Source organism: Colias croceus, chromosome 18 (genome assembly GCF_905220415.1).
Source record: "Colias croceus chromosome 18, ilColCroc2.1".
In the NCBI taxonomy this organism is placed as follows: domain Eukaryota; kingdom Metazoa; phylum Arthropoda; class Insecta; order Lepidoptera; family Pieridae; genus Colias; species Colias croceus.
The window spans coordinates 535632-548048 of record NC_059554.1 but is presented as its reverse complement, the minus strand read 5'-3'; the positions used below and the strand labels follow the sequence as shown (position 1 = coordinate 548048).

At 33.9% G+C, this 12417-nt stretch overlaps 2 protein-coding genes across 3 annotated transcripts; one reads left to right on the top strand and one right to left on the bottom strand.

The window, feature by feature from the left end:
• Positions 1–6396, bottom strand: LOC123699498 (WASH complex subunit 2). Of its 2 annotated transcripts, none has more exons than XM_045646446.1 (5): positions 6244–6396; positions 4285–6156; positions 3835–3978; positions 3436–3651; positions 1–792 (listed from the first exon to the last, which is right to left on the bottom strand). In XM_045646446.1, exons 1-5 carry the CDS (start codon positions 6263–6265, stop codon positions 218–220), a joined length of 2829 nt encoding a protein of 942 aa, XP_045502402.1. In that variant the 5' UTR covers positions 6266–6396; the 3' UTR covers positions 1–217. The 2 variants fall into 2 exon arrangements, with proteins under 2 accessions (XP_045502402.1, XP_045502403.1); XM_045646447.1 differs by having other exon boundaries at positions 3835–3957.
• Positions 6397–6920: 524 nt separating this feature from the next.
• Positions 6921–10543, top strand: LOC123699503 (putative tyrosine-protein kinase Wsck). The gene has a single exon (XM_045646460.1). It carries the CDS (start codon positions 7113–7115, stop codon positions 9294–9296), a length of 2184 nt encoding a protein of 727 aa, XP_045502416.1. The 5' UTR covers positions 6921–7112; the 3' UTR covers positions 9297–10543.
• Positions 10544–12417: the final 1874 nt, after the last annotated feature.

The following is a 12417-nucleotide window of genomic DNA, read 5'->3' as shown; positions in this document are numbered from 1 at the left end:
TACATGGAAAGAAAAAGACCCAATATATCATATACTAAAGTTCCATTTTGATTGTATGTGTGACTGTTTCAGAATAAAAATGCAAATTCACATAAAATTTAGGGAGCCTCCTCTTAAATACACGGTATTCTAAGTGTTAGGTGGGATTTGTTTTGTCATACATTAACTGTAGGTAGCATTTTTATTTACATGCCTCATTAATCTACTGATTACAACGTCAATTAATATTTCTCAATTTCATTTGCAACTCGAACCGTCTATTTGTTCTGACGCCTTTGATTATAGTTCTATTCTCTTTCCTATTATCATTCCTCTTTTCTGTAAAAGACTTCTCCCTCATGATCGTTTGTTTTGCCATCTCTTTCCTCACAGTGGAGCCAGCAAGGGATGGCAATGCTGTTTGTCTTTTCAGCTCATTTTGCTTTACTGCCTTTGGTTTTAGAGTCGTGTTCGTCATATTCAAGAATGGATTGACGTCAGATTTTGTCGAAATCCTGAATATGTCAGGTTTAGTTGAGTTTAGGTCAATTTTAGTTGAGTTGAGGTCTGTTTTCGTTGAGTTGAAATTTATTCTATTTGAGTTAATGTTTGTTTTAGTTGAGTTGAGGTTTATTTTGGTTGAGTTAACGTTAGTTTTCGTTGAGATGTCGGTTTTAATGCCATTTATTGTCGAATTAACGAATGGGTTCACGTCGGAGTGCATCTTGAAGCCGAAACGCGTGTATCCGGGGTTGAGAGATTCCAAGGTTAACTGTGGTTTTACTGGAGACTGCGTTTTCTTTGGTTTTGAATCTAGAAAAATAAAACACGAATTAATTACTTTTTTATCTTTTTTTAAACTAAGTAATATAAACAAAGGAACCCACTATAATATACGAAAAAATACAATAAACATAGTTTATTAAACGGCCTTATCACCTAGTAGTGATGCCTCTTCCAGGCAATCGAGGCAAAAGGTAACCACTTCAATAAAAATGTGTTTCGATTGAGCTGGTTGTTTGTATACTTAGTGATTAATATACGCGTGCGTATGGTCGGTCTAGCTATGAACGGTTTTATGAATTTCCATACATATGACAAGCGCGACTGACGTAGGGGAGACCGGGTACAAAAGTAACACTTTGTACTTTTGCCTTGATTTCTCACTGGGTGTTACTGTTATCATTAAATTAATATAACCATATATAAATTTAGTTCATATTCTTTACAGTAGCGTTTCAATTTATTACATTATGTAGTGTTTTATATTAATAAACGAAATTTAAAAAAAAATCGTCAGTTGTTACTTTCGACCCCGTAAGCAGGTCGAAAGTAACACGTCGTGGGTCGAAAGTAACAAGATAAAGGGGTTGGTAATTAATACAATATTATGATGGTAAATCAACAAATTATTTGTTTAAAGACTTTGTATTAGTAAAACAAACCAACTTTTGTATTTTAAATATAATACTTACAAATATAATACAAAACAAATCGATAAAAAATATTCTTAGTTTAAGTAATGAGATTAATTAAAATCATTCTTTTATAATTAAAAATTCTACATCCTGCATCCATCCACAAGCATTCCCAGCTCCATCACAACCACCAGGACCCTCAGCAAAACGAAAAAAGCGGGATGTGTTCTCCTAGAGCATTAATGGCAACAGTAACAGTTACTAATTTTCCAGGCTCTGCTAAGGTTATGGCACCTATGTACTTGTTTAATGCCTTTTTATTCTACAATTTTGTTAGGTTTTGGTATTATAGTGGTCACCCCTGTCTCGTCCATATTCCAAATATCTTTTGGCTCAAATTGGTACCTTTCCCAATACCTCAGCAAGGTAAACAAAAAAAAATTATTCACATTATGCTCGTTGATGGAGATAACCGAAAATAAACTGTAGAGCACTCGATTAAAAAGTCGCGTAGATCAATTTATTTGTTATTAGTAAATCTCGATCGACGCAAGGTATTAGGTAGCTGAACTAGTATTCCCGGCTTTTATTTTTTTTATAAATCTAATAATATGATAATATGGCAAATATTATATTTTTTTGCAACGCCTCTAAAGCGCGTCACACACGGTGAAGATACTATAATATTTTATGTTAAGATTCTCTAATATAAAACGTTTTAGTATCTTAAGGTATCCGGTATCAGCGTTCTGACCATAATTTTTCTTTTTGTCATTGCGTACTAAGAACTGCCATCCTGTTACAAATGATCCACAAAATTTCGAGTCATTTGTAACAGGATGTGACGTGTGCCAAAATCATCTTTCAAAATGCTCGTCAGCCGTGTCGGTAATTCCTCGATCTAGTTCGTTATCACGGCATTCTGTTGAAGTAAAGGTGTAAATAAAAATATACATAATCATAATGGGACAAAAATAACATGTTACTTTTGTACCCATAGGGCTATGTTACTTTTGTACCCGTCTATATTTTTGCCAAGACGTGCAACAAAACTTTAAAACGGAACGTGCTACATTAAAATGATTATGAGCAATTCACAATTACTCTAATCAAGAATGGATATGCAAACATTCAGATTTCTATCATCCTTTTAAGACTACGTAAACGTTTAATAAAAAAATGTCGAAAATCTTACTTTTGATTCGTGAAAACACGTTGTGTTCTGTCACACAGCCTAACAACGCGTGGCGCACGCGGCGAATGAATACAATTAAGGGGGGCACTCTCGGCTATCACCTGACAGAGGCTAAGCGGTGTTCGCCCATTGGATAAATCTAGAGAGCATTTGTTACTTTCGACCCACCGTTACTTTTGTACCCGGTCTCCCCTACGCACGGTCAAGCTCTGCAACCGGCCTTAGGATCCATAGTTATTATTAGTAAATAACGACATTTTCTGTTAAATTTTACGCAATTTGTCACACATTTTACTGGAAAAAGTGCCAATCGATTATACGAGCATGATTTTGATAAGAGTGACGTCATCATCTGATTAGGGGAAGGTGAATATAATTCCAGTGTTTCGTTATTACAAAATGAAGTTGATAACAAAATTATAGAGAAACATTAATTCCAGCACATTATAACATTTATGATTCACAACATAATCTAGGGATTTCGATAAAACAATAAACATAAACTGTTGTGATGATACATAATGAGGATATTATGTATCTAGTTGGTAAGCCTTTTTATTAATAAATAAATATTATAACTATGTACTCTTTTAAAATATAATAATAAAATTTTTGGTTGCCAATTAATTGAAGAAGGCAAATAACTACACTAACCATGGACCAAGCATGAATGATTTTTTTTTTCAAAAATGGCAAATGCTGTAAAGAAATCCTTTTTGAGAGCAGAAGACGAAGCTGGTACCATAATATTGCAGCAATCAGTAATAATTGTGTCTATTTTATGTCGATTTATGGAAAATTGCGCAGAAAGCCAGTAAAAAATAAATTAAAAAATAGTATTACCTTTACGTATCGGACTGGCCAGTCTCCCGCCACTATTACTAACAGCTAACATCCTCTTAGCTCTCTTTGCCTTCCGCTCCTGACACTCGTCCAGCGACTCCATCTTGCTGAACTGCTTTTGATGCAACGCTGCAAAGTTGGGCAGCTTAGTACGGGACGGCTTCTCTTTTGATTTCTGCGGTGTGTTCTTGGAGGGAGTGGCGTCTTGTAGTTTCGCTGGAAGAATCAAATCAGTTTTTAAGTTCATGGTGAATCACTACATAGTATAAAACAAAGTCGCTTTCTCTGTCCCTATGTCCCTTTGTATGCTTAAATCTTTAAAACTACGCAACGGATTTTGATGCGGTTTTTTTTAATAGAGTGATTCAAGAGGAAGGTTTTAGTATATATAACCTGTACCTGAAGCACTAGTAGTCCTAGGTCGAGACAGTCTATCCACGGACTGCTGTAAATCATCAGCGAGTCTCTTGCGCTTCACGCTGACGTCATCTGCGTCGCTCTGTGTGTACGAGCGCTTGCGAGCTGATGGTGTCACGTCAGATACTGCAATATATTATATTATAATATTATAATAATGAATTCTCTTCTTCTTCTTCTGAAATTTACTAACAAGTCTAGTTTAGAAATGCTAATGATAGTTTGGTATGGTAAGTTGTAAGTCGTGAGGAAAAAAAAAGTTTACATGTTTTCTGTTGGATACTATAAGATGTTTGTACTGTACAAAATTTTAATATGACAAACATAAGATTAACTATTATTATGTTATTTAAGTAGTAAATACCACCTCTACCAAACATATCACAATATTATTTAAGAATTAAGAAACTTAATAAAAACCACAATACTTACCACTTTCGTTGAAAATAAAGCTCTTATTAGATCCTTTCAAGTTGGACTTAATAACCTTTCCCTTCATCTGGTTGATGATGACCGGATTGTTCACCGGGCTACAAAACATCACCTTTGTAGTTCTCGGCAAATCAATCAGGGATGATCTTCTAGGCTTTTCTATAGACCTTGTTACGTTAAACATACTCTTATCTTTGGAGGAACTTTTAGAAAACGGGAATGGAGTACGCCCTGGAGAAGCGACTGATGCTCGCTTAGATGGCGTATTTTCTGTACTCTTTGCTATCGGGGAATTGGTTTCTTTCGTAAATGTTCCTTCACGTTTTAAAGGCGTATGTGGAGACACTTTTGACTGACTTTTAACTGTTTCTTGTTCAGGTGATGCATGCTTTACATAAGACTCTTCCATACTACTCTCAATAAGCAATGGAGTGGTATTCACAATATTGTCTCTTGAATCGTCACTTATACTTATGCGGGAGTTTGACTTATCATCGGTCATATTCGATCTGTCCGAACTTAATAAAGATGACTTTGAATTTGCACTTTCTTTTTCAAATGTTGTGTCTAAAACCACTTTTTCATTTGACTTCTCAAATGTTGAATTCAATGGATTCTGTTTCTCTTTTTCAAATGTTGTATCCAATTTACTACACTCCTTTTCGAAAGTTGTGTTAAGTGCATTTTCTTGTTGATTACTTTTCTTTTGAGTTTCAGGAGTTTTGTCATAAGTACTGTTTAAACTTTTGATTGAACCGTTGGGTTTTTGTTTCTTGGAGCTATTCATTTCATAAGAATTATTAAGTAATACAAGTGATGACTTCCTTTTATTTTTATTATTTACTTTCTCGACACTTGACGATGTTATAACAATAATTGGTATTTCGGTAATCTTATCAAATGTAGAATTCTGTGTGCTTGACTTACTAGTTGATGTTTCTTTCTCAAATGTACTGTTTAGAATTGTTTCAATATTTTCAGTTTCAACAATGTCTTTGTTTATCTTTGGTTTCTTCTTTGTTTTTTTCTCTTGATTGATTTCTACAATTTCTTCTGCTTGTATTGGTTCTTCACTCGGTGTGATTTCAACAGCATCTTTATTTTCCATATTAAATGATCTCTTTTTAGATTTTTTCTTCTTAATTTTTTTCTCTACATGATTTACACTTTTCTCTTCAGTGTTGTTGATAATTATTTCATCAACTTCTTTATATTCTTCACACTGTTTTAAAGGTGAAATTTCTTTATCCACATGACATTCATTAAAAGGTTCCAGTTGTTTGAGTGATGTTTCTCCTTTCTCTTCCCTCAAATTATTTAGATCTTCCAGCGTACTGCCAGCAGCACTGTGAAACGAATCCACTGACATATTGCTTTTGTTTAACGGCTCAACATTATCATTCACTTCCTCAATCATAGAAGACCTCTTCTTTTTCTTCTTTTTCGACACTTTATTTTTAGTTTTACCATTATCATTCTTACTTCCTTCATCAGTAGATGAAACTTTTTTCTTTTTTTTAGATTTCTTGCTTACTTCCTGTGAAGTAATCTCATTGGAAACAATTTCTTCTTCGACTTTCTTGGTGCGACGTGTTTGTCTTATTGTTTTCTTTTCAATATCAGAATCTGAAGCCAAGCCATTAATTTCTTGTAAAGTTGTCCGTTGCGGTTTATGCGTTACTTTAGTGTCTTCCGATGGAACACTATCGACGCTATCGACATCGTCTTCCGAAGGATACCGTACAAAATGTTTCTTCTTGATAACAATTTCAACGTTGTCACAATTTGCTTTTTGTTTATTACGAGTCTTCCGTTTAGGCTTCAAAACCTCGGTTATTTTAATCTCTTCCTCAATTAACGAACTATGAATACCTAAAATATAAAACAAATTTCAGCATTAAGTATGTACTACGTTTTATTACTAAATTTTTTATTGTATTGTTTATATATAATACATACGTTTTCCAGAACGTGTAGACATTTTTATTTATAGTTATTCACGTTTTCATTAATAAATTATAACACTTCATAACATAAACAGCAAACAAACGCAACTTTAATTTGAAATCGGCTTCATCCGTTTTATTTTTGATTTGAAATTTGATGTGCCGTTAACAACTTATGTGACAGTTTAGAGACGTGATGGATCTAAGTGATGGATAATACAATGACCGATAGATTTTTGAAATATCGGTTTTTCACTTACGATTTTTTTTGTTAGTATTTGGTGTGGTATTTGATATAATAAAATAACTATAATATAACTGTAACTTATAAAAAATTTACACAAACACGACGTAAAAAAATAACATGGGGTAGATTTAAGATAAACTATAATATTGAAAAGAAACTAGACTTGGCAATGAATACAAAAGCTATATTTTAAAACTTACATTAAGTGTTAAATTTAAATATAATATATTTAATAGCTGTCAGAAATTGTTTAATTGTTCCTATTTTTTAATTTTTAATTTTATTTATAACGATTTACAAATAGGTAATGTCGACAATCGACATGCCCTTGACATGCCTATGAACATCAACAAAATTAAATGTCATTAATTGTTAAACGTCAAACGCAATCCAAGAATGTCAATAAACTTGAAAGGGTGCGCTAACGTTTGTTCGCTTTCTGCATACCTATTTGTTACCATTTGTTACTCATCGATTAAACAATCTCGTGTACCGGTCACAAAGTCATTTTAGCTAAAACAACAATTCATCTTTGTACACCTTCTTAAAATTAGTGTTTATCGCAATATGGAATCGTCAAATACATAATTTGGTATTGTATGACTCAATATCAAGTCGCATTCGCATACTAAACAATGGAGCGGCTACATTTGCTGACTGCAATTATAATAATTCTATGCTTCAAATATGCTTTTGCGGACCGCGGTGACTATATCGGCTGCTACAAACTATCCGACGATGTCCTCAATACACACACCGGGCAATCGGTCGATGTCTGCATTTCCGCGTGTGAACAAGTTTATTACAAATATGCACTCATCGGGAACGAATCAACATGCTTCTGTGGGAACTCCCCAGGTCAGTTCAAAATTGATTTAGACGCCTGTAACACGCCATGCCCTAAAAACGAAACGCAACATTGTGGTGGAGAAAATGTAGCAAGCATCTATGATACGGAAGTAATTATTCCTGGGCCACCTATGTCATTAGAGGTGTCGAATATTACTGAGTCCACAGTGAGAGTGCAGTGGACACCTCCTCAAGCCTATAGTCAAATAACTGGCTATGTAATACGAGCCATTATAATTGAAACTTATGCTGATTTCAACATACAACCTTTAGAATGGCGTGTACAAAATACTACTCTGAAAAGTGAACTTCCCAACTTACAACCTGGTTCCGTTTACAATATAAGCGTAGCGGCTATGAATTTTGAAGAGATTGGAGCAAATGTGACCGTACAGACTGAAACTTTGATTGGTACACCGGATCCCAGCCCACCAGATATCAAAGTTATACAAAGACGTGGGGATGAAATGTTAGTACATGTTCCGGAAGCAAGAAATGTAAATGGGCCTGTCTCTATGTACAGAATCATAGTATCCATTGAACTGTATCAACAAGGCATAATAACTGAAAAGCTAGGGAACTATTCATATGCACAAGAACACGGCTTAACCTACTACATCACAGCTGAACTAGACCCTGATGATATTAAGAATGACTTTGTAATTGGAGATAGAACTACCTACAATGGTTTCTATAACGCTCCTTTGCCTCTCACTAATGAAATTGAGGTCTCCTTAGGTATTGTAAGTGAAAGAAATCATGTAAAGAAAGTAAGATATGCCGAGTCGACAAAAACAATTATTTTGAATATCAATGAGCCAGAAGTAGTCTCACCATTGGTTGTAGCCTTAGGAGCTGGGATTGCAATTGGAGTTGTCCTACTGTTGATTGGATTAGGTCTCCTCATAATTTTAAGAAAGAGAATTCATTTTGCTCGCTTACAAAGGGGCTCCCAGTCGATGCCTCTGAGCCTCAGTGAACCCTGTTTAGAAATAGAGAACTCTGGCTTTCTTATAGATGAAGAAGATAAAGTGGACTATTATAGCAATCTAAAGAGAAACCTTTGGAATATACCGAGAAACATAATTGATATTGATATATCAAATGTTGTATGCCTTGGCAGCTATGGCAAATTTATGAGAGGCTCTGTACAACATCAGGGCAAAACGACTTTTGGGATCATTCAAGTAATATCTGACAGAGAGTTGGATAAATCTGACAAAAAGCTGATGCTACAAGAACTTGATTTACTGATAAAGTCAACGGAATGTGAAAATGTAATTGCCTTGATGGGTATTTGTGAAACCAATACCACACTATTTGTAGTGCTCCCAGACATTAAAGCTTACTTGAAAGACATGTTGCTGCACAGCCGGCACAGAGACCTCCAAAACAATAAATTTTGTCTCCTGTCTGAGAACAGACTTCTGCAAATTTGTGCGGCTGTTGCTAATGGAATGGAGTATTTGCACAGTAAGAAAATAGTGCATAAGAAGCTGAGTTGCCGTAACATTGGGATGGCTGCTAACGGGGTGGTGAAGGTGTCTGGTTTTGGTTTGTCCCACATGCGTCCACTGCACTCGTCGCCCGACTACACGCGCTGGACGTCTCACGAAATGCTTCGACAGACCCGATTCATCCCTAAAGCAGATGTCTGGTCGTTTGGCGTCTTGATGTGGGAGATATTTACACTGGGCGCGACTCCATACCACCACGTCGCTAATAACGATGTAGCCGTTCGTGTACTTAGAGGCATGAGACCAACGCAGCCATCTTATGTTGGAGATGAGTTATTCCAGTTATGTTTACAGTGTTGGCAAGTGGATCCTGATGAGCGACCATCATTTTCCACCTTGCATAGTGAGCTGGTGCCGTTCACCGATGGTCCGGGCACAAGGAGCTTGAGTTTCACTCACTATAATGGATTTAACTATGAACCTCATGTACCAGAATATGAGATGATTTCATAGCAGAAGGCTTCTATCCACATTTCAGGCTACCTGAAGTGTGTACTGGCCTGTTAGCCAATTAAACACAACCAAACATTTTCTGTAACCTAATAATATGACACAATAGTAATTGTAAGCTGAATATTTGTCTCCGCAACTATTTTGTCTCTCCCATAAATTGTATGGGGAGTTGTGTCGCTACGTGCGCGCACTTTCATACTAGCCCATGGGTGGGAGAGACAAAATAGTTGCGGAGACAAAGTTGCTCGTGCGTGCTGGCTCTAACGTATTTTTATATTTTGAGTTGTGATTTTGTAAGATCTGACAGTATTGTGATTTTATTGATTTTTTATAAGTATTTGTGTATGGCTAGACCATTTTTTTGACAATTTTCTCCTTTACACTGATTATGTAATCATAAATTTACTATTTTTTTTAATATATGTAATATATCCATTTTCATATAGTGATTATTATAATAATATGTATTATACCACTTTAACCCAAAGAATTATAATATATGTAACTTGGCCAATATAGGCAAAATTTCAATGTAAGTATATAAAATAGAGGAAATATAAATGAACTTTTATGTTACGACTTACTAGCTTACAAAAACTACTATATGTAGCTTGTATTTTTAAATGTATAAAATTGGTACATTTATCTGTATTAATACAATAATAAATAGTATTCTCATTAGCCACGTAAATCAGATAATTGATGTATTGAAACATGATCTAACAATTTTTATATTATTATTTAAATGATGCATAGATATTAATATTATTAGCCTATTTAAATGTAGTATTATTTGAATGTACTTAATGTTAGTAAAATAAACTCAATTATGTGTTATAATCTGATTAATATTCGTTTTGTGTTCAAGATAACATAGATAAATATGAATTAGATACATACCTACATAGATTAAAATATGGTTAAGATGTAGATCAGACAAAATGCATTTGTAAACATTTTAAGTAGTTATAGTTTAAACGCCCTTTAGAATCTCCCCTTTCTACCCTTTTCTTACAAAAAAATTGCTTCCAATCATGAGACTAAGTTTTTATACTTACAATTGTTTACATGGTTCACAATTAATTTTAAGATTTTATTATATTTTAAGGCATCTATGACGAAAATAGATCTTACAAGCAAATTACTTGACATTCCTTTTTATTTTTTACTTATTTTTTTTATATTAGGTATAACTCCGTCCAATATCTGTCGTACAAACTGTGAATGAAATAAATTATTTAAAAAAATTGCAGTTATTTTATTACCCTATCGGCCTATCATTACATATTTCGTCAAACTAACCGCGCGGTAGCCTGCGGGCAAAGCGAGTATTTTTATATGTCTAAAGAAGCTTTTCCACGAGAGAGGTGCTATGCAGATATGCTATGAAAATGTAACAGCTGTGCTGTGAAACTATGTGACCGTTTCTACTGATGAACTAAACTATGCAGTGCGGCCGCGGCGGTGCGTTAGATGTGCTATGAAGATGCGCCGCCGCAATGTCAAAAAACCTATCTCAGTTGAATCCATTTCCACAAATGCTATGCTACAAAGAGTAAAGCTATGCTATATGCATCAGTGAATATGTATACCTAATTATTAGATAACAAACGCATCTACAGAAACATAAGCATAGGACATCTCTGGTGTTAAAGCACCCCTTTTTTTTTGGTGCTTAAGGTACATAACTGACAAGTAAAATCAAAATCCGTTCAGTGGTTATCGCATGAAAGAGGAACAAACATCCATTAATATTCACGAACTTTATACTAGTAGGTAAGAATAATTTGGCTATTGAAGATACTCGTATCTTTTGTCGTGGTTTATGTTATTTGATACTAAAGAAATATAAACCTCATGGTCATAAAACCTGGATCACGTTTCCATACCAAGATTGTACAGTACCTATCTGCCTATTTTATTTGTAATAGGTAAACTGAGGATTTTAGTATATGCTATTTCATATTCTCTTCTGAATCCTCAATTCGGATTTACAGAAAATTTAATCGTTTTGTCAGGTTTTACCAATTTTTAAGCCTACAAGATTAACTAGTATTCTTATCTTTTCATTTTCCTATATCCCAAGGTTGCCTGGAAGAAATCGCTTCAAAGCGATAAGGCCGCCAATTTGTACGGTGAAGATTCCTTTTGTATGTTATTGAATTTTATATATCTGTTCATTGTACAATAAAGTGTTTTTTATATATTTTTTTATAGTACAATAATAAATTATTTAATAATTCCCAAAAATATTTATTTAAGATTTAATTACTAATCATAAGAATAAATATTGCAGCAGTTTCTCGGTAATAAATAATTATTTAACAAGTGACTTTCTTGAAAATTCATTAACTTGTCTGATGATATTTCAACTTATGAGCTTTAAAATATTGTGCACTATTGTAATAATAATTTTGGTGAAACTGTGTGACTGTGTTATTGCTTTATGAGTTCTACTTGAGCATGAGTACTTACTTACTGAGTATCTACTTAGACAGGCCCATGCCATGTTACAAAAAAATCACAAGTTATGATTTGGTTTAATGTGATAATTAATTGTTCTGTCGTAGGAAACTTTTTCAATTGAAGTAGTATGATAATATGTATATGGATGTGTTTTTTTATCCTTTAAAATCCTTTGTTATATGTATGGTACTTCGTCTTAAAACTAAATGATTGTATTAAAACAAGATTATATTTCTTTTGCATTTATTTAATGTTAATATAATAATTATAGACAATGTTCAAGGTACCCTTAAATTGGTTTCCAGCTTTAACACTAAGACATTGTAACCTTCATTGACCTCTTATCAACATCGCAAAACAATAAAATTATCAGAATACAACTAAATTATGTAACTTTGACTATAATAGCGAATTTAAAATTCAAAACATTGCATTCGAAACTTAACTATCTCGTAACATTTGCAGACCCGTTTCTAAACCAAGATAACAAAAAAATTAATAATATGCAATAAAAATATTATAATTCCTTCACTGAAAGTTTTCCGCAAACAATGATATTAACATATCATATACACAACGTCGAGCGGCGCGCGGCCGCTCACTATACATACTTATAATACGCAACAAGTACAATTCAATAGAATTAGTTTAACAT

Excerpts from the sequence above, each read along its gene's own strand:
- LOC123699498 (XM_045646446.1), bottom strand. The coding sequence starts at position 6,265 with ATGTCTACACGTTCTGGAAAAC. Across the intron at positions 6,157-6,243 it reads GTCTACACGTTCTGGAAAAC|GTATTCATAGTTCGTTAATT; the intron begins GTATGTATTATA and ends TTTATATTTTAG. Across the intron at positions 3,652-3,834 it reads TAGGACTACTAGTGCTTCAG|CGAAACTACAAGACGCCACT; the intron begins GTACAGGTTATA and ends TGATTCTTCCAG.
- LOC123699503 (XM_045646460.1), top strand. The coding sequence starts at position 7,113 with ATGGAGCGGCTACATTTGCTGACTGCAATTATAATAATTCTATGCTTC.